The sequence below is a fragment of the Neopelma chrysocephalum genome, unplaced genomic scaffold (genome assembly GCF_003984885.1).
Source record: "Neopelma chrysocephalum unplaced genomic scaffold, ASM398488v2 Primary Assembly neopelma1_82, whole genome shotgun sequence".
Taxonomy (NCBI): domain Eukaryota; kingdom Metazoa; phylum Chordata; class Aves; order Passeriformes; family Pipridae; genus Neopelma; species Neopelma chrysocephalum.
The window spans coordinates 2,807,976-2,832,401 of record NW_020897744.1 but is presented as its reverse complement, the minus strand read 5'-3'; the positions used below and the strand labels follow the sequence as shown (position 1 = coordinate 2,832,401).

The following is a 24,426-nucleotide window of genomic DNA, read 5'->3' as shown; positions in this document are numbered from 1 at the left end:
TATTAGTATCACTTGTATAAACTGTTTAAAACAAGTTAATTACCAAACAAATACAAAATGCTTACACGGCTAAACCCCACTGACATTATCTGCAGTAAATACACTGCAGCCTGTGTACATCTTCTTTATCATATTATAGCAAATTACAGGAGTGTGTTATAGCCCAATGTGTTTATTAAAAACGTGCTGTGTAATGAAAAAGTCATTCCTTAATGCAGTAAAGTGATAAGAAAAGACTCAGTGTTTTTTTGAAAGAGATCACTTTAATGTTTGTGTAATCAGAACAGTGTAACCATTGTCGTTTCTTAGCACCTTCAGCCAGAAAAACAATTTGTGTCTACAAACACCAGTCCTCAAGCTCACGTGGTTTGTTGGATTCCTTCCTCCCCAGACCAGCTGTTTGCACCATCACCACCTGTAACAGAGCAGCAGGGTTAAGGTAACCACTCCACACCATTATTAACTCACTTGTTCATGCAGGAGATATCATCAGAAAACCTTTGCTCACCACCAGTCAATCTGCCGGTAATTCCAGCAATTTTTGGTTAAGTTTCATCATATGATATCTTTGGGTAAATTGATGCATTTCTAGCAGAAGCAAGACCTTTGTGTCTTTGCTCTACACAGTGCTGTCAGCAAAACTGCAGTGCAGGAGAGCTGCTCTTACACCTCTACTGCCTGTATTTTAGTCTAAGAAAGTGGTTTTTTGGCCTAGAACTTCATTAATTATACATTTAGAGCTAAGAACATGCAGAAACACGTTCCTGAGACTGCAGCCATGTTAAACCAAGAGCACACTAACCATTAAACTCACCCAGGAGACTCTCTTGCTCTGCTGTCTCACCACCTTCCACAGGGCTTGTAAAGAGCTGTAACATCAATGGATGGACATTAGTAACAACCAGCACATGGCAGCACAGACCTGCCAGCTATACCTAAATGCAGAGTTATCAAGAAATAAGTATCAGGCTTTAAACTATGAAGAAGAGATGAGGGAGAGCAGACTGAGTCAAGCTGACAAAACACACCTATCGAGTTCCTTACAGCCTATGAAGCTCATTCATTCTCAAATTAGATTTCACCTGGCATAAAGCTCTATGTGTTCCAGTGAAATTCATTTCTTACCTTCAGATTCGGGCCATCCCAGAAGAGCAACCTGGCCCCATCCTGTTGTTTCACATCTACCTGGAAAGACCAGGCTCTGCAGGTCAAGGGGAACAGATGGACACAAAGCTTGGTTAAACGTTTCTAGGGCGCTTTTCACAGACAGCAAGCACAAATAAAAGTTGCCTGATTAGTTTTAGAAGACAAATTTCTGTGACTCGAACTGCATGTCTGTAGCTGTATTTCAGACAGTAAGAAGGGTATCGTCAGTTCTCGCATCTGACGGCACTTCCTATTCCGGGTTATCATCATCAACAGCCAGCAGCTTCTGCACCCCACCATTTATAAAACAGTGCCTGTTTTATCTTAAACGGTTGTACAATTTCCCCTTTGTGTATAAGACGCTTTAACTCTTTAACTTGTGGGTACATGACTTTATTTAGCTTGCTCTAAGATGTAATTGTTACAGATTATTTTCAGCTAACAGTCCCACGTTGCATCATTAGCATTAAGTAAAGGCCTGGAACAGCTTGTGCACTTAAATAGAAAAAAAAAATTAAACTTACTCTTTACTTCAAGTCATCTTTCTGCTGTGGGGATAAAAGAGAAGTATTATTAGAATACTTTTCAGCAGTAATTTTAGATTAAAGTATAAAGTTGGTTTATACAGGAAAAAAAGGAACAAAAAAGTAAAACCCACCACCAAAACCAGACCCTCATGACCAACACTCTGCTTTCAATTCCAGCTGTGTTTCTGTTGCTATTAATCACCGAAATATTTACATCAGAAAGGCTGTAGTAGTCGACAATCCTCTCTAAATTGCTTTTAGTCAGGAAATTGAGAACTACCTAAATTTAGAATAGTATATAAACGCAGCTTGCCAGACTGCATTTACCACTAGGGCAATTTTCAAAAATCGAAACTGCAGACACTCCAATTTTGAGTTTGTAATGTCTGTTGTGCAGAAAGGGTCTGGCACATCGAAAAACAAACAAAAATAAGAGACTTATTTCCTGAAACAGCGCCATAAAAATCCATGGAAGGCACTGATTGCCGCGCACCCAGCACAGCAGCGTTACCCGCAGAGCCCTCACGGAGCTCCGGGCAGTGATCTCCACCCCCTCCTCGCCGCCCGGCGGTATATCCACACACACAGTGCCCTCCCAGGGCCCCGACCAGGCCAAGCACCTCTTGACTTACCGAGAAGGCGCATCCGCGGCCCCCGCGTGTCCCGGCCCCGGTCTCGATGTCGCCTCCATGGCCGCCTGAACGGACAGCGGCCTCAGGCGCCACGCTCCCCCCCCCACCTCTACAATGGTCCGGCCCAGCCCACGCGGCCCAGCGAGGCACGGCAGCCGCCACCACTGCAGAGAGCGGGGGGGTGAGCCCTCCCTTCAGCCTGCTCAATGTTAAGGGCGCCTCGACCCTACACGTCGGGCCATCGCCTCCCCGCTGCCCGCCCAGCCGGCCCCGACCTAGGCCCCGAGCCCGCGCTGGAGGTCATGCACAACACCCTCCCTCCGCCAGCCGCATAAATCGAAAGGGTGGGAATTGGCCAAGCGGCTGGTTATAAAGCCTTTGGAACGTACCACCCCGCGGCGGGGGGGCGGGCTGGGCCACTCCTCCAGCCAGGCGGGGGTGCGCCGAGGCTGCCGCTTCCTTCCGCGGGGCCAGGAGGGAACGTGGCGGGAGGAGCCTTGGGGTCCTCTCAGCCTCCCCGGCACTAAAACCCGGCTTTAGGCACCGCTTGAGCGCGGGTGAGAGCTGCAGAGCGCGCTCAGCACGAGTGGGCAGGGACCCGGCCAGGCACAGCCCCACGTGGGGCAGCCAAGGCAGCACCACCCCTCGGTGATCCGGCAGGACTGGAGAGGTCACAGTGATTCCAGACAACTTTTAATTTAGAACAGAACGGCTGTTAAAATAAAAGTTCTATTCTCTTCACCTTATGTCATCTTGAACTGAAAATAAGGGGGTTTTGCTTTCCTTTTCCCTGTCAGGCACATCCCAACACCTTAGAAACAAACACAAAACCACCACCCTGTTAAAGTCTATCAACGCCACGTGTTCGTTCTGCCTGAAGAACTATTTATCAAAAATACACCTTTTCAAACCAAAATCCTCCTACAAGAAAGACTACTGTGCTCCTATAATTAAAATTCAGACTAGTTTTTCCTCCGAGACACAGATCCATCCAGCAAGAGCCAAAGCCAAGATTCTCCTTGTAATTTTCAACTTCAGTTCATTTTAGTAAACTGCACAGGTATCTCAGTGTCAGAACATTAATTTCTGCATCAAATTCTTGTAGGTGATTAATATTTGGGAATTCAGTGAAAAATCAAGAACATGTTGGGTAAGGGCAAAACAGCTGAGCACAAAGAGGACTTAGAACACAATTCTCTTTGCAATCTCTCCCCAGATCAAATAGATTTAACTTAAAATGTTGAGGAAAAAGCATTCGCTGAAGATTCAATGCTCATTTTTTAATTATCAAATCCCAGCAGCTCTTGTTCACGTAACTAAGGAAGACCAAAGCTGAAAAGAATTCCTGGTATCAGCAAATACTTTTCAAGGCTCCTTTGTACATCATCAAAATGCAGAACCAGGCAAACACTCAATTACAAAACTCTCTCTGTAGGTTCCTTCAATGGTAAGCCCCTATTTTATAGTAAACCTCTATTTTTCTTGCAGCTAAGCTGCTAAGCTACTGTGGTCTCAATAGCACACATAACCCCCCCAAATCATAAATACAATAGACCTGAATAATACAGAGGCACTTTTAAGGCACTATTTAGGACAACTTGGAAGGCAGAACTGGTGTTCAAGGTGCCTCTTCCTCAACTAAAGTCCCGTGCCTACATGGCTGTTCTTTGATTTCACACATCCATTAGTTCAGATCTTTTCTATCAGATTCTCTACTCCCATTCCCAGTTAATTTATCCTTCACCAGGCCCAAGTTATGAGTATTTACATGGAAACACAGTGGGGCACAACCAGCTGCTGATCTTAAAGACATGCAAGAGTTCCCAACAATGCAGAAGCCTGACTTCACAGACCAGTGGTGTGATTCCCATCTACCACCTCCTTTCAGGAAAAGGAAAGGTCACAATGGCTTTAAAGCAGTAATACAACACAAAGGTTTACTGGCAAAAAGACACCGGTTAAATAAACTTTATCAGGATCTTGAGAAATGGGTATGGTATAGGTATGGTTCTCTTGGAAAGCTTTGGGAAGGATATTAATGAAAGCACACGTTTAAAATGAGTTATTACAGTGATCAGACATTGCAGTCGTTTACTCTCAACAGTACTTTTATGAGACATTTATATATTCAATAATTAAATATAAAATCAAGGATGAGTGTCACAAAACAAGGAAATGGTAAGGCTTGAAGCCTGGTCAGCCCCCAGATTGCCCTTCTAGTCACTGTACCTTTCATTTTGCCTTTCATTTTACATGCTGCTATTTCTTACACATAGCAAAGCAGTAAGAAAAGTTAATTGCAGATTCCTTGCTGAAACCTCAAACCTACTTCAACTTAGTACAAAAATAGGGGGGGAAAAAAGAGAAAACATTTGCTCGTTAAAAAGCAGGAACTGCAAGAGATATTCACAGACATTTTTGGACTGACAGAACCGAGAAAATAGGGACAATGCAAACAAATTTTCAGACTATCAAAATGTAGCAGACGATGTTTTTGCTACCAGTTGTTTACCTGAATGTGATGTGCTGCATTATTCCTCACTTAGAATTACCGGCAGCCAAAAGAAATGCCCACAGGCAACAAGAAAAAAATGGCAGATGCACACTGATCAAACTCTTTTCCTACCTAGGAAGGGAAAATGTGCAGGTAAAAAAGCTGAATGTAACAAGTCAACCATGTCCACATCCACATGTACTACACAGGAAGAACATTCAAAAGTATTGACATGAGACAGTGATCCTATAGTTTTCCTTTTCTCTTTCAGTTATATATATATATAGATAAACAGCACATAGGAGAACACCACTAGAGCTTTCACCGTGGCCAACAGGAAAATTCTCACAAATATAAAAATGTTATGCTTTCCAACTGTTAAGAGTGCTGCAAAACATAATCCAGGTGAAATGGAAGAAATATAATTTCCCATCATGTAACAACAACAACAACGAAAAACCAACCCCCTGGGGATTTACACAATTCATAAACATCCAACTTTGCAGTCCTGAACATCTCAATCCCTACTACAGCAGGACGTGGTATCACCAAAATAAATGAGAATTCCTTGAGAGTGGTGATACCACTGGGATACATGAAATTTAACTGTACTAAAATATTATTTAACTTGGATTTACATTCAGTGTTTTGGAGGAAGGGAATGTGATAATCCCTTCATGCTTTATCCTTGCTGGCTGCCCACCCAGGAAGCATTTTTGTTATTACTTCAAGAGGAAAGGAAAGGTGCTGGTAAGAGCCAGAAGGGCAAGGCAATGATCTTGATCATGAGCCCTGTTCTTTGGATGAAGTGTGTAAAACATTTTGTTAAAAGCCTCCATGATGAAAATATTAAAACCAAAAAGGTCTCATTAAAAATACAGAGCATTTCTGCCTCTTCTTTTAAGTTCAGAGCTCGGGGGAAAGTGTTTTGCTAGAATTAACTACAGGTTTGCTGTAATAAACATATATGACAATGCCCTACATAACACAGGGCCAACCACAGACTCCAGACAATGTGATTGCTTTAGGTTTCAAGTGGTTTATGCAACTCTTTTTGTATAAAAGGAACAGAGACACTTCTGGGACCTTCACTGCAGAGTCTTTGCCAGTGTCCAGCTTTTGGGCAAAGGAAATCTTGCCACACTGCAGAGTCACAATCTTGAGGATGAGGATGTGAAACCCATCATGATTCAGAGTCTGAGCCAGAACTGCTCTCTCGGCTGATTTCGATTTGTAGGGATGGTAAATTATCCAACCGACTCTTTTTTTGCCGAGACTGTTCTTTTTCCTTAATGAGAGCCCCCCAAACCCGCTGCAGCTCGGAATCCTCTTCCTCTGGAGACGCCACAGAGTTTTCAGGTTTATCTGAAGTCTTTTCCTGTGTCTTCGGAGCAGACCCCAATCGGGTCCATAAATTACCTAATCAGATGAAAAATAAACATTAAAAAAACAAAAACAAAACAGGACTAAGGAATTCTGGATGAGTCAAGGAATCAAATCTTAAATTCACTGCATCCCTTTAAACCCCTCGTACTCCTTTCACCTTAATGTCTGCCATGGAACTGATTCTGCTTTGAAGCAGGAGTTGAAATTAAACTACAGGAGGCTCAGGGCAGTCGTGTTCACTGTTGCCCATTTGCAGAGAATTCTACACACAGCACTGAAGTGCCACTGCATTCATTACACTTGTTTTAGTGCCCTGTTTTGACCACAGTTTTAAAGTGGTCCTTGACTTTTCAGCATAACTCTGTAAAAATACTGCCCAGAAACATTCCCAGCTCCTACCTACAAGTAGTTAGATTTCAAAGTTCTGAACAAACACTTGCCAATTTATAAGTTGAATTTCACTCAGCTGAACCTCTTTCGTGACTTTCTGCTGGAATAACTCATACTCCAGAATCAAAGGAATTGCATCATTACACTTTCCCCACAGAACTAACCTGATTTCTTCTCTCTGGTGTCAGAGTAGAGGCCTTTCACATCTTGTTTGGGGATTCCTAACCTGCTGTGGACATCTGAGATTGGTTCCCGACGAGGAGCAGAGGTACTACTTGGAGGTTTAGCTTCTGGAGAATGTGGCCTTTTTCCCAGTCTTTGCCGCACATCTAGGGATGATTTCAGTGATTAAAATGACCAAAAAATCATGTTGCATTTACTCCAGCTCTGCCAGCTGATTTTATGCTTGCTCACAATTTGTACAACTTAAAACCACAGCATTTGTCTGGTTTCATCTTTTCTATGGTCTTTTCACTTAAGTCTTTCATAATCAGATTTCAGTCCTGGCAATGTCTGCAATACAATTTACCCAGATTTCATTTCATTTTTGGCAATAAATTTGACAATGTTTTCAGGTTGTGCTCTGTCCAAAAGATCAGAAAACTAAGTTATTCCATGGCTTGCTGCATTTCTGCTTTAGCAGCACAGCATGAGATAAGATTCCATGAAAAGAAGTATACATTCAGTAATTCTTTTCAGATAACAGATACCTTGCTTTAGAATTCTAATACTTCTTGATATTTTGCAGAACAAAATGAAAACCAGAATATAAGAATCCTAAATATATTGATACTTAGCCTTTGATTTGAATCTTGCATTCTGAGGTTTGGTTTAGCCAGATGTTCCTTGTCTCACAGGGGGTTCAAACAAAAATATGAAGGCACAGGGAATTACAGAACTTTTGTGCCAACTTGTCAGAGGTCCAAAACAGGCAGAAGGGGTAAAATATACTAATAAAACTTTGACATTACATTGATACAAAAGCACATCTTTCCCTTATCAGTCAGATAATCCTCAGAATATTAAGTATGTCAGAGGTAGCTGAAATCATACACACTTGAGTCAAAAAAACAACAGGCAAGTAAGCTCAGAAATAAACCCTGCCAAGTGAAAGAACATCCATATTCATGCAATACATGCTCTTTCACATAAGTGTAGTTAGTGTTTTATGTTGGATTTTGTGCATGACCTTCCCTCTGTGCTGTGTTTGAGTCGTACGGAATCTCTGCCCCAAGCAAATCACAAGAGACTGAGTGAGGGGGAATGGACACAGGCAAAGAAAATGGATAAAAATCAACATCACTAAATAAGCTTTCACTACAGTGTATTTCATTTTTCCCCAAAGCAATCCCCAATTCAGTCTCTGAGTGTGGAAAGACTGTATGAATGCAGAGCTTGTTATTTCCAGTGGAGCACAGATGTGAAATGAATATATAAAGGAGTTGAAAATTACCTGATTTTACAGTGCTGTTTGGCTGACGTGGCCCAGTGCTATTCTGACGTTTCTCTTCTAACAGTAGTCTCACATCTGCAACTTTCTCTAATGATCCTTTGCTGCCAATCCTGTTTTTGATGTTACTGGTTGCTATGCTATCTGCTCGCATGGAATTCCTACAAAATAGATTTAATGTCCCTTAGATTAAATGACATTAGTACAGTTCTTAGGTCTCTTTGTATGTAAGATTACATCACAGAAAAAAAGTAGTATCAGGATTTTTCTACTGAGAAACAGAGGTAAAAACATTGTTTAGATGAGCGCATGTTCCAGTAAGAATCCTGAATTTAACAATAATCCCATGAATACTTCTGTATCCATTTCAAGGCAGGTATTGAGTTTGTCTCCTTAAGGCTGTGCCTCTGGGTCATAATTCAGCACAGATGAGCAGCCTCAAAATTGTTCAAGGCCTTGACGTTATTACAAAATATAACCATACTACTGAAGGGACACATTAAAGTTCCTTTAATAATCTATAACATAGTTTTAATTATATAATCTATAATTTTGGTTAATAAACCCATAATGAGCATAAATTCCTTTTTGTCATCAACACTTAAGGGTTATTCTTCTTTCTGAGAAGAGAGGAAGGGGTGAAGGGAAAAGAGGAGAGTTATTTCTCCCTGGCCTAACTATATGAAGTGCATGAAGTTCACTGTGGTTGTTTGCATAAATTTCTATCGATTCTACTTCAAGTTTCATTATTATCAATGAGCAGAATTCAGAGATCTGCAAAAGAAGCTGTATTTAAAATCATGTTAATTTTATTAAAAGCCTGTTTCTGGATTAGTTTTTAAAATATCTACTACAAAATTACAGCTTGTCTGCAAGCTCTGACAGCTCTGCCACCGATTAAAATCTGGAATGCCTTTTCACTGCTAGTTTTAAAGAGCAAAAAACCTTTACCTAATATTCTTCAGCTGTGATTCCACCTCGTCTGCATACATTGTCATTTTCATGCTTTTTTTGGGCGAGGGCGTTGATATCATTTTCAGTTCAAGATCATAGTCCATCTCATCCGAGTCAGAGCCGCTGGCACTCGACCGTCGGGCTGCGCTGCGCTCCCGGGACTGCCTAAAGGCCTGCAGCTCATCCCGGTACTCCACCACCACTCTGTCATCTTCATCCATGTCCTGATCCTCCTCCTCCTCTTCCTCCTCCTCTATAGGCTCTTCAGGAACGTTTACTAAGCCTGTAGCAAGGCAAACTCATTCTGATAAACTGAATTTTATCATCCAAGTAAAGCACTTCAAAACCAAGGCACGAAGAAAACCCACCTCGCTGTAATGAGTGGTCTCTTACAAAAGAGTTTTGTAGTTCTCTAAGGCTAAAGAAAGGGAATGTTTTGCAAAATATTCTAAGTGGAATCGATATTACAGAATAGCCTAAGTGGAAGGAAACTGCCACAGGACAAAAATGTCCCTGGAGTTCACTACCTCAGAGGCCTGACCAGGAATAAAGCTGGGCAGAGTAACTAAAACTGCCTCTTGTAGAAGGTGCAGTTCTTACTTCCTTAACTAAGCACAACAATTCCTGTGATCTTGCAGGGCTTAATGTGCCAACTGCTGGCTCTGCAATAATCCTTTCAAGTCCTGTAAGCAGTAATGCCAAAAAGAAGGCATGTATCTTTATTATGAATTCATCACAGACTCTGATTTAAATATAAACAACTTAAATTTAGTCATCAGCAGCGTGCAGGCATCTTTTCAGAAAGCAGTACACTACCAACACATAAAATCTGCCATGAGATTTGATACAGCCATGGCTGTATTTTAAAAGGCCAATCATATGAAAATTTGACACTGTCTCATGCCAGATTTTTATATGAATTATCTTTCTACCTTAGGGAGTAGATGAAGATATTCAAGCCTAATTAATAGAATTTTCTAATATTTATTGTTCTATATCTAGAGATTGCTTTCTCATAGAGCAGAAGAATTGATTAAGCAAGTACAACAAATTGCCCAGAATTTTGAAGAAGTCATCCCTTCTTTTTCCCCTCGATGCTCCAAGTCCCCACAACCTAAATCTGTAAAATAAAAATCTCACATAAAGAGCAGCAGCTATTTTGGTAAGCAACGAGCAGCACAGAGTCTCTGCCTCAGTCATTCCCTGCAAACTCTTACATATGATTCAGATTTATTTTTTTGTTTTAGAAAACTACCACACAGCACAGGGGATCAGGTGAGGTTCTGCTCAAGGCCCTCTGTTTACAGGGCTGTCCCACTGGGACCAGTTACCTGAGTGACGGTGTTTATATGGAGGAGTCAAGCCAACATCATCCCCAATCAGGGTCCTTTTCTTTATCACATCCCGATGGATTCGGCGGGAATGGTACCTTCGTTTCCTGAAACACCACAAAAAGAATGACATTCCTGTCACAGAAAGGGCACAATGACTGAGCTACACTGGATTAAGGATATGCAGTTGTCACCTGCTTTACCAGCAGACATATCTTTATGTCAGAGGTCTGTTCTGAATGTTTTAAATATAAACCTTCTTCACTTTCACGCAAAAATACTTCCTTGCAAATTCAAAGTCACATTTATTTACACATAAGAAGCATCTACATAAACTGACTAGAAAGAAAATCCACAAATTAAAACCATTTTAGAGTATCTTGTCCAATTACCTGCAATGTTCCAATTCCTCTGTCCAACACTCACCAAGAATTGCTCAGAATTCCTTTCATGCCTCCATAATTGGGATTGCCATATTTCATGTAATACTGACTCCGCCTTGCAGCTCCCAGCTCTTTTTTGTCATCTGAAAAAAACCATCAATTACAGGAATTTTTCCCTCTTAGAATATCTCTTGCAGCACAGCATAAAAATAAATAACCACCCAAACACAAGAGAGTGAAAGTAAGGCTGAGTACATCTTACAAATCAGCATTACTTCACCCTCCTCCATGAAGGATTCAATTTTGCTGACACCTCTGAAATTTCTCCTACCACAACAGTTTTATTTGTGTCTAGAAACTTAATTCCAGGGAGACTGAGTTTCTACATATCAGCTTAACAGAGCATTACATCCCTCTGTCACTGCTGGAGGCTCTACTTACCTTACTCACCAACCTTTCCTTTCTTTATGGATGTGTCACTGCCTGCATGGTCCAGAAATTATATGGATTTTCATTTTACTCATAGATATAATTTAATATCTCAACTGTATTTAGCAATAATTTCCACTAATACCTCATCAGCATCCCAAGTTATATCCATATTTATAAAATGTGAAATTTACCTCTGTTGAAAAGGGCATCATAAAACCTATTCCATGATATTGGGAAGAATGCCCTGAGCCCAAGATAAAGCTTTCAGTACAATGATTTTCATACAACTTGAACTGGTTTTAATTCACACATTAAATGTGGATTTATTGTAAAGTCTTAACACCTAATGGTTAGCAAAAAACTAACAGTTTTGCAAATACAGAGTAGGTACTTTGAGTCATTAATTAGCCAACAAATAAAACTACAACAAGCAATTAATTCACTGTGCTTGTTAAGCTGGTCATTTACCTTTAGTAGCAAATCTCATGAATAGCTTGTTTCCTTTAGCCAGTTTATTGGCAGGGCGAAGATCATTACGCAGGAGAGAATCCTCTTCTACTTGGGAGAGGGCATCCAACTTTGGGGGCAAAAAAGGTATTTTGGACTCAAAAATAAAATGACTGTTGAACGAAAATGGATTGCTTGCAGAGAAGCATTTTCAAATTATGTTCAAGGTGAATTTTTAACATAAATTGCCCTGAAAATTTAAAACACTTCCTTCTCTTGCTTCATAACTTTATCTCAGATTATTAAATCCAGTAATTGTCAAGTGACAATTGCCAAGTGACATATTACTGATTGAAATGAAGAAAATAAATAGCACAACTTTGACACTGAAAAAATGGACTATTTTTGCTTGTTTCCTATCTAAATGACTTTACTATGAGGTTCTCACGCCCTCACACAATGACTAAAAAGCTTTCTTTTTCATTTATAGCTGCTTTACAGAAACTAAAATTCAGACTTCCGTGATGTATGAGTGTTCACTGAGCCATTCCTAAAGAAAATACTAATCACACCTATTATATACTCAGCCAGTGAAGATTAAATTACTTACAGGACATCAATGTGTATGCTGATTCCCACAGATCTATGGACAGCCTAAATCCCATTTGTCTCTTTAAGCACTGCCTTCACTGCTGAAAGGTCATTGCCTTCCATCACTGTTCTTTCATTGCCTCCTCTCAGCAGAAAAGAGCAGCCAGACTCGCTCTCACACACTGGATGCTTCAAAATCTGCCTTCACAAAACACTTACATTGGTGTTATCACCAACAGCACACCTGCACCTCCTCTCATTCCCCATCTAATTTACTTTGATAACTGTGAATTGCAAACTTATATGGTTAAACCTACAATGCTGTGAGAACTTCACACCAGTGAGAGCAAAACTTTTCTGTGTTTTCACCTCCCTTCTGTACTGACCTCCACGTCACTTGGATTGTCATCCTCAACCTCGCCTTCTTCTGTCTCGTCATCAGAGCTTTCCTCCTGTTTTTCTAAGACAAATTACGGGGAAAAAACAAACAAACTCCATTTTAGTGCGTCTGCCCCATTTGATTATGATTGCCTGCATCCTCTGAAATCAACCTGAAGGTGTTTTCCTTTCTCCTCTGCAGCCTAGAGAATAATCAAACCAGCAAATGCCTACGGACATGAGAAGCACTCATGAGCACAGAAAGCAAACTAGAGAGCCCCTGTGCAGAGAACTGCCTGCAGCACACATGGATTATTAATTTAATTCACTGAAAGCAAATGCAACTGCACTGCATTTTCAGGGTATGGCAGAGATCAGCAAGGCCACGATGCTGAAAGGCACATAAAAGCCCATTTCCTTCAGTCTCCCTTTAAAATGCCACAAGTAGCTACAAGTATCCAATACTAACAGCGTAAAACAGGTTATTAATCAAGAGCTTAGAGGTTTCTGAGGGAGAAGAGGGGAAAAAAACCCCAACCTTAGTGACTTAATTTTGATGTGAAATAACTAAGAGTGTATGCTTCCAGAACTACTAAAATTGTGAAATGCTTGCACAGATTTTTGGGTTTCTTTTTTGCTCAGAGTCATAATTTTTTTATTAAAAAAAAAAGTAGTGAATATGGACAGCTATCAACATATACCAATACCACTTGCAAAGATCTGAAAGTACTTCACAGACATCAGACCAAAAAAAACCCCTCTTTTATACTTCAGAGTTCCTTATCTTATATCTCATCCAACAATAGACTTGAAAACCTAAAATAGAGAGCAGCAGCTGTTCAAAAGATCCTGAAAATATTCCCAAGTGAAAAGAGTAACACTTTTAAAAGAGCACAATTAACCAGACTGAAACCAAACTACCCAAATTCAAACCTGGATAATTAAGGTTCATCAGGGACAGTATTCATGTACTTCCCCCCCCTCCCCAAATTAGAAGCTTCTCATGCTTCTCACAGTAAAGATTGGTCTCTTGCTTCCCTAAATGTCTAAATAGTCCTCAAATTCCTATGCTAAAAACAGGAATGTAACCAAGCCAGATTGCTCCAGTGTATCTGTATGCATGTCACACCTTAAGATGTAATTGAACAGTCTGTACTTTATCTAATATCCCACTTTTCCAGATGAGCAGGAGTAATTTAGATGACAGTTTTTATTTTCAGATGTGGTGTGATGATAATGTAATATGTAATTCGTAGCAAACAAGATTAAATATATATATTCGTGCTCCACTTAAGCAAGACAGTGCCTAGTCTCCAAACCCTTCATTACAAGTCTTACTTGAAGCATTATCAACATCTGCCCAAAAATTAAAGTCACATGGATGGTTGAGGAGCTGCTGCATTGTGGAGAAAACAAGAAAAGGGGGTGAGTTAGAAGGATCCACTTGGAACCACAACAATCTCTCACACCAGCCTAAGAGCAAAAGAGTCCTCAGGTAGCAAAAGGCTGATTTTACCTCACACACACCAAAGTAAAATAAATTTACAGTTCAGGCATTCAGGTGCCAGATTTTTCATGACATTGAGATGTACTTTTGCTGCTTTGCTCTTTTGTAACCAATCTTTCAGCGCTTCTTTCTTAAAAGTATAATGGCCAAATTTAGAGGAGATCCACACCCTGGTGAAGTGATACACTGTCACGTTGGTGTGAAGGATATACTTAAAGGATGTATCAAAAAAGCAATCAACTGTGGCATTTCAAAAATAGGACATTTTCTCACACCTGCTTTTTCCACACTTGGAATCCATCCTTTTACTGCCTTTGTACATCACACAGACTCATTTCTGTGCAACACACACCACTATAAATACCAGATCTGAGTATGACCCTGCATCCAACATGTTCAGTATCGACTGAATTACTGCTTTTGGTCCAGCTCCAACCCACCTTTTAAGAAGCAGCTTCTTCAAAAGGTTTCCAAGATGAAAGCCTTTTTTAAAGTGGCAGAATACATTTACCTGAAACTATATGATAGAAGCTCCTTCAGTAATTTAGATTATGCAGTACCCCAGCATAAGTTTAAAGTTTCATTGACTTAATGAGATGATGTCTATATATGCATATCTCCATCTACCTTTCTTGGTTTTTTCAGCTGTCTTCTCTTCATTGTTTTCTCTGGTCTTTGTTTTCTCCTGATCAGGCAAGGAACTCATATTTATTAGAGCTCGTGTTGCTGTTACTTCATCGAGCCAGACCACGTTACCTGTGACAGATATAAACACACACAGAACCCAAATGCAGTCTGTGTAATCCAGCAGCCACATTCCCTGCCCCACTGCAGGGTAATTGCTGACAGAAGCTCTGGAATGCTTTTCTATGGTGACATGACAGAAGAGGCAGCAGATGCACCTCTTGCAGGGAAAGTCATATTCTTTAACACACTTGATAAGCTGGACAATACAGAATTTTCAAGCATATTACAAAACACAACAACTGATGAAAACCAAATCACTGAAATGCACAACCATAGATATTAGAGGCTTCCTGAGCACAGAAATCAGGGTACTGAATGGGATCAGTGTACTCATGTACACATTTGTACCACACAAATGTGATTAAGGGAGCAGCAGGGGGGAGGAACTGAAGCCTCGATTTTTTTTTTCCCTTTGGCAACTTCACAGAACCTTGGACTTTACTGTGGAATTCTGTTAATCTTTTCCAAAAAGCAGGAAAATAGGGGAAAATAAGAGAGTCTGCTCAGGCCCTTTGCACAGATTATCATGTACACAGGTCAACATGATTCAGTATGTGCCTCGTACGTGTCTTAAGTAGCAGCAGATAGTACTAAAATATAACCTATTGGGCCAATTAAAAGCATTTCATAGATGAAATTGAAAGAGCTAAAACTGCTTAGAAAGAGGTTTGAACAAAAGCTTTCTGCACGGATGCACTTGGTGCAAATACAGCAACAAATGTCACTTACTGCTCTGCTGTTAAGCAGAGTGTAATCAGATAGCAAGAAAACTACAGAGTGACCCAAAATAAAAGATTCTCTTCAATTACTCAGACAAGATTTACAAGGTGAAGAACACACAGATATTAACTGCAATGAGTAGTTAATACCTTCTCTTTTTTTTTTTTTTTGCCTGCCTCTTTTTCTCATCTTCAAATTTTCAAAGCCTTTATCATTTAACGTTCATCAGTTTGAACCACAGCACACTGTGTAAGTTCACCTTTGCAGTAAGTCACCTTGAGATGTAATTCAGTCGGGAACATTAAAGGTTTTGCCATGCTGTGATGCAAATCTATGCTGAAAAGACAAAGCCTTTTTCTTGACCTTTTCATCAACTGTAGTTGGCATGCTAACTCAGATACAGCATGAAAGTTAATCACTAAAAAGATGTGTTCTAACTATAACTGGGTAAAGTATTGTTACAACTCTGAAGTTTGCATTTTTGGACTGGAAGTTCACTCTGGTTCCACGTTAAATTTACTCATGTAGCATTTAAGAAAAAGGAAAGAGACAATCTTAGAAATGCAGCCCCTTGGATAGAGAGTTAAGCTGTGCACTTCCAAGGAAAGAGACAATCTTAGAAATGCAGCCTTAGATAGAGAGTTAAGCTGTGCACTTCCAAGCTTAGGCATCCCCACAGATCCATCTAGCAGCTCTTTACTGCAATTGTCCACCCAGGGTTTATTTGGTTTCAAATCTTCTATCAGCTTGTGCCAGTACATCAAGCTGTCACAGTGACTTCAAAGTTATCAGTGTTTTGGAGAATACCATATATTTTGTCTTGCATTTGAACATAACACCTTCAGGGTCATTCCAGGGAAACCCTGCTACTAATTCTCAGGTCTCAGACACGCTTGTCAATAAAACAATAGCACTGGCTCCTATTTCTTTTTATATGATTTCAGTTACAGGACTTCTAGCTACATGACAATCCTTCCAGTTCCATGATCCCAACTGTAGCTCTTGCACAGCCTTCACTGTCACCGAAGAAAGCACAGCTGTTAACCACAACCACCTTTTATCTTGCTGGCAATCTCCCTGCAGGCTCACTCCCCAAAACAGCCCTTGCCATGTGCAGGTACATTCCTTTTCCCATCTATGTAAATCACATGCAGCTGCCATCTCCTTCCACCCACCAATTTCTCCTGGAGCCTGCACTACACAAATATGGCAACAAGTCTCCTCCTTCAGAGCACAGAACCATCCCAACCTGCCCAACTGCACAGCTCAATCACCTTCTCTCAGATCTGCTACTTACGTCAAGACGGAGGCAGAACGTAATTTTAGACCTTTCATTTTTCCACTTAGAGAGCTGCAAGTTATTCTGTGCTGTCTCTTCCCAATAATAGATACTCAATTAGATAGTGGGTTTGATTTTCACCATGTTATTAATTCTTTCCTTCTACATCTTTTCTGACTAAGGCAGACAGGGAAACTGAGACAGGCAAAGATCTGTGACTCTGAAAGCCACTGAGACATCTGAGGTACAGCTACGACCAGTATGAGAAAAAACAGTAAGAATTACAGACAAATATTCTGTTTACTTACATGATGTGTCATCCAACCACTCGATATGAGCAGGAGGATACTCTTTGAAATAGGCAAAGATGTCCTGTGTACTCATCTCATCCACTCCACAAATGTAAATTGTGTCTAGTCTCACTTTAGGAATTGCTATAAAGAGGAAGAGAAACAAAACTGGTACTTATTCTGAGCTTTTGTATTAGTAACATATGGGTTTACAAAGCAAAACATTTTAAAGGGAAGCTACTTGATGTTTGATGTGCCATTCTAAATACAGTAACTTGATTTATTCTTCCAACCAATGCAAAACTTTAATAAATTGAGCATTAATAGGTTACATTACAAGCATTGGTAGATGCAGGGACTGCACAGCAATCAAACTGCCTTAAAAAGATATTTTTCTCTTTGAATATTGCCAAAGTGTTATCATGAAGTATTAGAGAGCCAGAACACTAACAAGGCAGTGCACAAAGCACTTCCATGACCTGGAGAGCTGTAACAGGCCACAGCTTAGCACATCCAAGCTGCCAGCTGGAAAAAAAGCCTTGAGAACTAACTGGGTGCCAAAAGCACCAATCTGTTGTGCTCACATCTCCTGGCTGATCTGCCTATATCCCAACATGCCCAGCTTGCCATCAGTGCAGCTTCACTGTGGGTACAGCACAGAGACTGATCTCCCTGTGCACAGGACACAGAGTCCTCCACGTGCACACACACAGTGCTCCAGGGCTGGTCTTCCAAAGAATTTAAAGATTCTTAAAGCAGCACTGATCCAGGAGATGAATCCTGGACATGTAGCACTAGGTGCTGTTGCCAGGTAGTAAATAAGGTACACAAAAAATGTCCTCTTCTTTCTGGGGTTGGTAAAACAAGAAGTGAACTGAAAACTGTCAAGTAGGTTAAAAAATAGCGAAATTAAAATGAAAAGGTGGGAAAAAAACCTAAAGCGATTTCTTTTGGCAAAACCTCTGGGAAAGCAGGAAATATAGGATAAATCAAGTAAGGATACTGTGAGGAAGTAAACAAAGGGATCTTTTCTCCTTGACTTTTGGATGAACTCGTACCTTTCTTCATCATGTCCCGATCCAGCGCCACATTCCTTTGGGCGAGATTCACTTCGGCTCGAAAATGAAAGCGTTTTGCTCTTTGTTCCTTCTTCTCAATTGCTTCCTGCAAAATACAAAACAATGCAGTCAAAACAGGAATCACAGCAGCACTCTCAACAAATTGCACTGAAGGACCAGATATTTAAAATCTACCAGCCAGCAACAACCTGTATTAAAAATTTCATCAATTATGAAGAGACCTGTGAGTTTCAGAATGCAGGAGTAACTCAGTAAAACATTTCTGTGCCACAGAGTAGGTTTAATGTAGGTCCAGCAACAAAATGGGAATCAAGATGCATGGAAAGCAAGGTATCTTGGACAATGCTCAGACTCCATGATGGAACAGTAACCTTACCCTCTCCTCCCTAATAAAATGTAAAAAGGCTGTGCTTAAAGAGAATAAAAAAAATCTCTTTTAAAAGAAGCATTTCCACCACAGGAAAAATTCATTTTTTAAGATTATAGAGGTTTTTCCCTATCTGTTCTTTAAATATATTCAAAAATGTAAAGTTGTCTCTCTGAACATGAATTTAAAAGCTGGCTATAGAGATTTTATTTAGACTGGCAACTCAGGCTCCTTTTACGTAGCTCATGAGCAACAGCCTGTGTGGATCTTGTGCAATTTTGGAAACTGAGAAGCTCCTTGTTCCACAGATTTTATTAGGAAGCATTATAGGTTTTGGATCTTAGTAACCAAAGTCAGATTTGGAACACAAACTGTGATTCATGCCAGCTATCTGAGCAGGAGGCAAAGCCTTTGTGCATGTTGAAGAAGAAAGAAATGAAATGGTTCTTCCTTTCCAGCAGCAAAAATGAAAACATGTTCAAGAGCCATGGCACAAAGATTACCTTGGAGGTTACATCTATTCCAGTGATGAAACTTCCAGCTTTGTTTTCATATCTCCTACTAGTGTCCTGAAACAAAGCAAAACGCTGATGAAATCTCAATGAACCCCAAAAGCAACACACTTGTTATACTGAAAAAAACCTGACCATTTCTATGAGAAATACATCCTCTTTTCCTTGATCCAAGCTACATCCCTAGACAGACAGGCACACAAGCAAGAACCTTCTCTGACGTCAGTGAAAGTAAAAGTACATGAACTAAACCAGAAACTTCCTTTACTGTAAGGATTCTTTCCTTTGATAAAATTTAGTATCCATGTCACCTGCTGCCAAGGTTTTTACTTACTCTCTCTCAGCAATACAAGGGAAGTAATCAAATATCCTTCCTAAATAAGACTTGCACAATTTTGGTTTTGGGTATAATTTCCTTGTAAAACATGAACAGATTTAGCAATGATACCCGACTCCTGAAGTGTCAGCTTGCAGCTTTTAGTCTCAAACAGTCAGAACACGAAGCCACATCTGTAAGTTTTTATTCCTAACCATTATTTCAAACCCAACTTCCGAATAACGAGGTGAAACATAACTGGACAAAAATGGAGAAACCATTACAAGAACAATAGGGGGGAAAAAATTACAAGTTTTCCATCCATCAGTAAAGACTGCTGAATTCAGAGATGTACTAAATCCCACAGTCCCTGCACTAGCGATCCAATTCTGTCCCCTCCATTGCTTGCATATGTACAAATGGCACCTCTTCACTCTGACACACTCAGGACCATCACCTGGCAAGAGTTTGTGGAGCTTTTTGAGGAGTAAACGTGTTATTTGCACTTGTGCTGCAATAATTATTTTGGCTAACAGACCTTTTTTAGATGCAAGTTCGTCTCAGTTTAGAAATACCAAAAAACACATTCCAACCACTTTTCTTAGTAAGAGCATCGAAGTTTGCCAAATGTTTAGAGTCACTAGAAAAAGTAAGGCAAAATAAATGTTATTTTTAAAGCTGAAAACCCCTACTGTCTGAGCTTGACTCATGGAGCACGAGGAAGTACAGCAGGGTGCTGTCTCGGGCCACATGTTCGGTAGGAGCACAAGCACGTTGGCAGACCAGCTAATTAAAGATTAGTTTCTAAAGCAATTTCCAAGAAGTTTGGAGAGCAAAAGACTACTTAAGATTTTAGAACAGCGACCCATTTTTCGCTACTGAACCTAATCCTACTAAAACTTGTACAGAAACAACTCGCAAGAATGAAAAAGTGAACAAAACAACAGCAACAAAAAAAACAAAACAGAAAGGAAACCCTCAAACCCCGCTGATCAGAGCCCACACTCCCAGTGGCTCCAGCCCAGCTCTCCCCCGGTCAGTCCCTGTTCCCTGCTCCAGGTATTGCCTGTGTTCCCTCTGCACTCTCTCTCCCACCCACAGAATCCTCTGCACTCCTCAATTGCACCCCAAACCCCGTTCTCCATCGCCTCCTTTATTCCTTTCCTTCCCACACACATCCCGCCCGTTTCCTCTTAGGACTCGTCCCCACGCTCCCTTCGGACACCCCCCAGCCCCCCCCTCCTCTCCCTCCCGCCCCCGGCCCGTGTCCCCGCTTTCCCCACGAGTGCCCCCCTCAACCCGCCCTCACAGACCGCTCACCCCCACCCCGACACCCCCCGCCCCGGGCGCTGCCCCCCTGCCCACACCTCGCGCCCCTCACCGGGATGAGCTCCCGCAGCGAGCGCCTCACGGGGATGGTCTCCAGCTCGCCCTCCTCCACCTCCATGGGCTCGGGCTCCGCGCCGCGCGGCTCCGCCGTGGCCGCGCTCGCCTCCGCCTTCACCGAGATCCGCAGGCCCCGCACGGCCGCCATGGCTCCGCCAGGCCCGCCCTCAGCGCGGCCAGCGAGACGAGCACGCCGAGGCACAGAGCGGCGGGGCGGGCGGGGCGAGCGCCGCGGGAGCGGCACCGAGCGCCGGGGCGGGCGGAGCGCAGCGGTACCGGCAGCGGGCGGAGGGCAGCGGCACCGGCAGCAGAACGGAGCGGCACCGGCCAGAGCGCACTGGCACCGGGCGGAACGGAGCGGTAACGGAGCGGCACCGGCGCTGCGGGGCCGGCGGGGCGGACGGAGCGTCACCCGCAGCCCAGCGCACCCCCCGAGCCCAGCGCGCCCCCCGAGCCCAGCGCACCCCCAACCCGGCGCACGCCAGCGGTGCCCGGTGCACTCCGAACCCGGCGGACCCGCAGCCCAGGGCACCCTCGGGGCCCGCGGAAGACAGAGCTCGTTGGAGGCCAAGGGGTTCAGGGTAGAGAACGACCACAGGTCCGGGGAGGGTGGCATCGCCATGTCCCCGCGTACCCCCATCCCCGAGGAAAGGCACACGGTGAGCGGAGAAACACACAATCAGGTGGGGATTTACAGTCCTGATCTAAGTCCCTACGTGTATTTGTGTAGGAAGCGGAGCTTCCTGCAAAGATCTATTTTTTTTTTAACTATCTGAACTTTTACAAGATTCAGTTTTCCCCTCCGCTCCATACTAGTGGAATTTTACACCTCTGATAAACTAATTCCCAGCTCGCAGTTCTCTGAAGTGTTGTGTCCCATTGTGCTAGGGCTCAGTCATTCTCTTTGTCACCTTGTCCCAAGGTGTGTTCAGGCTGTTCCAGGAGAGGCCTGTGGCCTAAATAAACCACATGGTTTTACCTGTTCCCATGAGACAAGTTCTTCATTTCCCAAATTACACTAATCAGCTCCGTCCCCTTGCACACAGCAGACCAGAACCCTGTCCTAGCTGAGGGCTTGCTCCTGCCTTGGCATCATTATTTCCCCATCCCTGGCTTGAGACCACAACTGACAGGCTCCACAGCCACATCTCATCATCATTGTGAATTATCATCACACACAGCCAATTCCATTAAGAATTCCAAATATTCCTTCAGCTGCAGGACCCTTCCCTCCTGTTCAGGCTGCTCCATTTCTTAATTCTGCACATTTTTCAAACAAAAACCCACTAGTCCATCCCTTACATTACATCACTTTCCCTCTGAACTGACGGTACTTCCCAAATTTTGACTTTGTTATGCAGAAATTTTCCTGCTGGCAGCATAAAAGCTCCTCCCTACACAAAATCCAATAGCTCATTCCACTCATCACTCACTCCAAGATTATTTATTTTTAAGTCTCTGCAGAGCTCTTTATGCAATAGCTCATGTCACCTGCATTCCACTTGGTGCTGACATCACACAGCAGCACGCGGCAGGAACCTCTGACATGGGTGATACTTCCAAGCCAGGTGTGAAGAGTTATGGCAGAGGCCACACACACATAAGAGGAACGAAGAACAGGAGTAAACAGGACACAGGCACCTCCTGTGAGCAGCTGAGTCTGAACTAATTGCAAGAGGAAACACATTTCTATGGCAGAAACTCTATTTCTTCAGTTCATGGGGAAAAGAAACCAAAAGATAGAACTTCTCCTCCTTTAGTTTTATAAGTAGGACAGAGTATTGCCACATGATCTAGACCAGATTTACAAAGCCAAACCCTTCAAGGAATGGTTGGGGCTGGGTTACATGACTCCAGGTCACTTTGCACTGCTGTCAGCAGAGAGCAGATGAAGCCTCTGGCTCACCCAGGTGTTTCTTTATTTTGTTTTAACATCCCCAAATATCACCTCAGACAGAATGTTGCTGTACTACAGCACTTGACACTTGGCAGCATTTCGGGGCTCACTCACTGAACTCAGCAAGAGACTTTCTGCTGATTAACTGTGGCTTTAGACTGGTTGCCAAAATTTTAGAGCTTCTCAGGAAAAAATAAGCTCTGGTAATTGGTAGGGCCAATAAAATCGGGAGAGGAAAACCAAACCTGGCTACCAGGGGGGCTTTTACTGCCAGGTGGGTGAATAGAATGTTTTCACAAGATTTTACAACTTCTTTCAGAATCTTGTTATTAACAGTGAATTCTTTAGAATTACAAGCTGATTTAGTTTTATTCTTCTGAGACTGTGCCTCAGAGTTTTGTTTTTCTCTCACATTCCTCTCAGGCAATGCCTCTGCCTCTGAAGGTCCACCTGAACTCAAAATGTTCATTTTTTTTCAAACCTGTAGGAAGCAGGTTTGGGCAAAAGGGCTCTACCTTATTGTAGCCTTTGTGCAGCAAGGGTGGGTTAAGGGTAATAAACTACTGAAGGGTTCAGTGGTTAAATATGGGAGGAAAAAGGAATTTGGAAAGGGCTACCAGTCCTTATCAGAAACGCTAAGAAAAGGCTGTTACAAATAATGGTCAGAAAGTGACTGTAGAAGAGAAGGTGTTGATGCCCCATCCCTGAAAGTGTTCAAGGCCAGGTTGGATGGAGCTCTGAGCAACCTGGTCTAGTGGAAAGTGTCCCTGCCCATGGCAAGGGGGTGGAACGGGATGATCTCTGAGGTCTTTTCCAACCCAAACCATTCTGTCATTCTATGAATCATTCCAGCATAAAAATACAAAAAAAGAGCGATTTAGGGCAGGAGCGTTGTTCGTTTACGGATTTTGACCACCAGAGGGAGCTCCTGCAACAGGATTCCGAAAGTGAGAAAAAACCAAACCTGATGGAAAGCTCCGCTAATCCCTCTAATTTTGGGGTTCGGCTGAAAGCAGGAGATGGGGGTACATGGATGGGAACTGGGAGGGAGGGAAGAGAAAGAACAGTCTGTGGATCCTCAATCAAAAAGAGACTTTTTTGCCAAGGTCTGGCAGGAGTCAGAGAAATGGTGAATTTTGCCCTGGTAAGAAAGTCCTGATTGGTTCCTTTGTTTGTTTGAAGCCTGTGAACACTGAACAGAACGGACACGTGTTCTTGCGGATTTGATTTAACTCTCCTGGTGTCCTGGGCTCTTAATAAGGATCTGCAGCTTTTCAAACCTGTGAAGAACCCAGCCCTGGAAGCGTGTGTGCTATTTCTGCAGCTGGCTCCCAAACCCCACACATCACCAGGGAAACTGGGACTCTGGCTTCCGAATAGATTACGACTTCCTACCTACAGTCCATCTGGAGAGGGAACAGGATCAGCAGAGGAAGGATGTTCATTTGTGAAAACGTTGGATAAGCTGAAATTAAGCACCCGGTGTTTTCTTATAGATTTGATGAACCACAGGCTCCCACCTGTAAGACAGAATATTTTCTCACTGGGATGTTGTGAGGGTTAATGCAACCCTGGTTACCTGACACAGTGCCAAAGTCCCATCCTCCAGGAGACAGTCACAGGGCTCCAAAGTGCCCTACAAGAAAGCAAGATGCTGAGGCAGGAAAGAGCACAGCACCCTCACAGTTCGGGACAGCTGTGCTCTAACATTGTTTATGCAAGTGCTGCCACATGGAGACCACACAGTTGAAAAAGCACATTCCTTTCTGGAAAAAGCTCATGGAA

General features: G+C 42.3%; 1 protein-coding gene, 1 long non-coding RNA gene and 2 other non-coding genes across 5 annotated transcripts; all 4 read right to left on the bottom strand.

The window, feature by feature from the left end:
* Positions 1-243: 243 nt before the first annotated feature.
* Positions 244-2,642, bottom strand: LOC113971351. The gene is made up of 5 exons (XR_003535529.1): positions 2,306-2,642; positions 1,671-1,694; positions 1,126-1,201; positions 815-869; positions 244-415 (listed from the first exon to the last, which is right to left on the bottom strand). It is a non-coding gene; the product is annotated as an uncharacterized LOC113971351 (long non-coding RNA).
* On the bottom strand, positions 488-561 carry LOC113971381. The gene has a single exon (XR_003535533.1). It is a non-coding gene; the product is annotated as a small nucleolar RNA SNORD65 (small nucleolar RNA).
* LOC113971386 lies at positions 1,347-1,420 on the bottom strand. Its single transcript, XR_003535538.1, has one exon. It is a non-coding gene; the product is annotated as a small nucleolar RNA SNORD49 (small nucleolar RNA).
* Positions 2,643-4,241: 1,599 nt separating the features above from the next.
* On the bottom strand, positions 4,242-24,426 carry NCBP3 (nuclear cap binding subunit 3). 2 transcript variants are annotated; one of them, XM_027691183.1, is made up of 13 exons: positions 24,037-24,426; positions 19,034-19,099; positions 18,143-18,248; positions 17,103-17,228; positions 14,676-14,804; positions 12,550-12,623; positions 11,594-11,702; positions 10,737-10,836; positions 10,311-10,417; positions 8,977-9,262; positions 8,029-8,186; positions 6,740-6,904; positions 4,242-6,218 (listed from the first exon to the last, which is right to left on the bottom strand). In XM_027691183.1, exons 3-13 carry the CDS (start codon positions 18,153-18,155, stop codon positions 5,983-5,985), a joined length of 1,503 nt encoding a protein of 500 aa, XP_027546984.1. In that variant the 5' UTR covers positions 18,156-18,248; positions 19,034-19,099; positions 24,037-24,426; the 3' UTR covers positions 4,242-5,982. The 2 variants fall into 2 exon arrangements, with proteins under 2 accessions (XP_027546984.1, XP_027546983.1); XM_027691182.1 differs by lacking the exon at positions 24,037-24,426 and adding an exon at positions 20,740-20,916.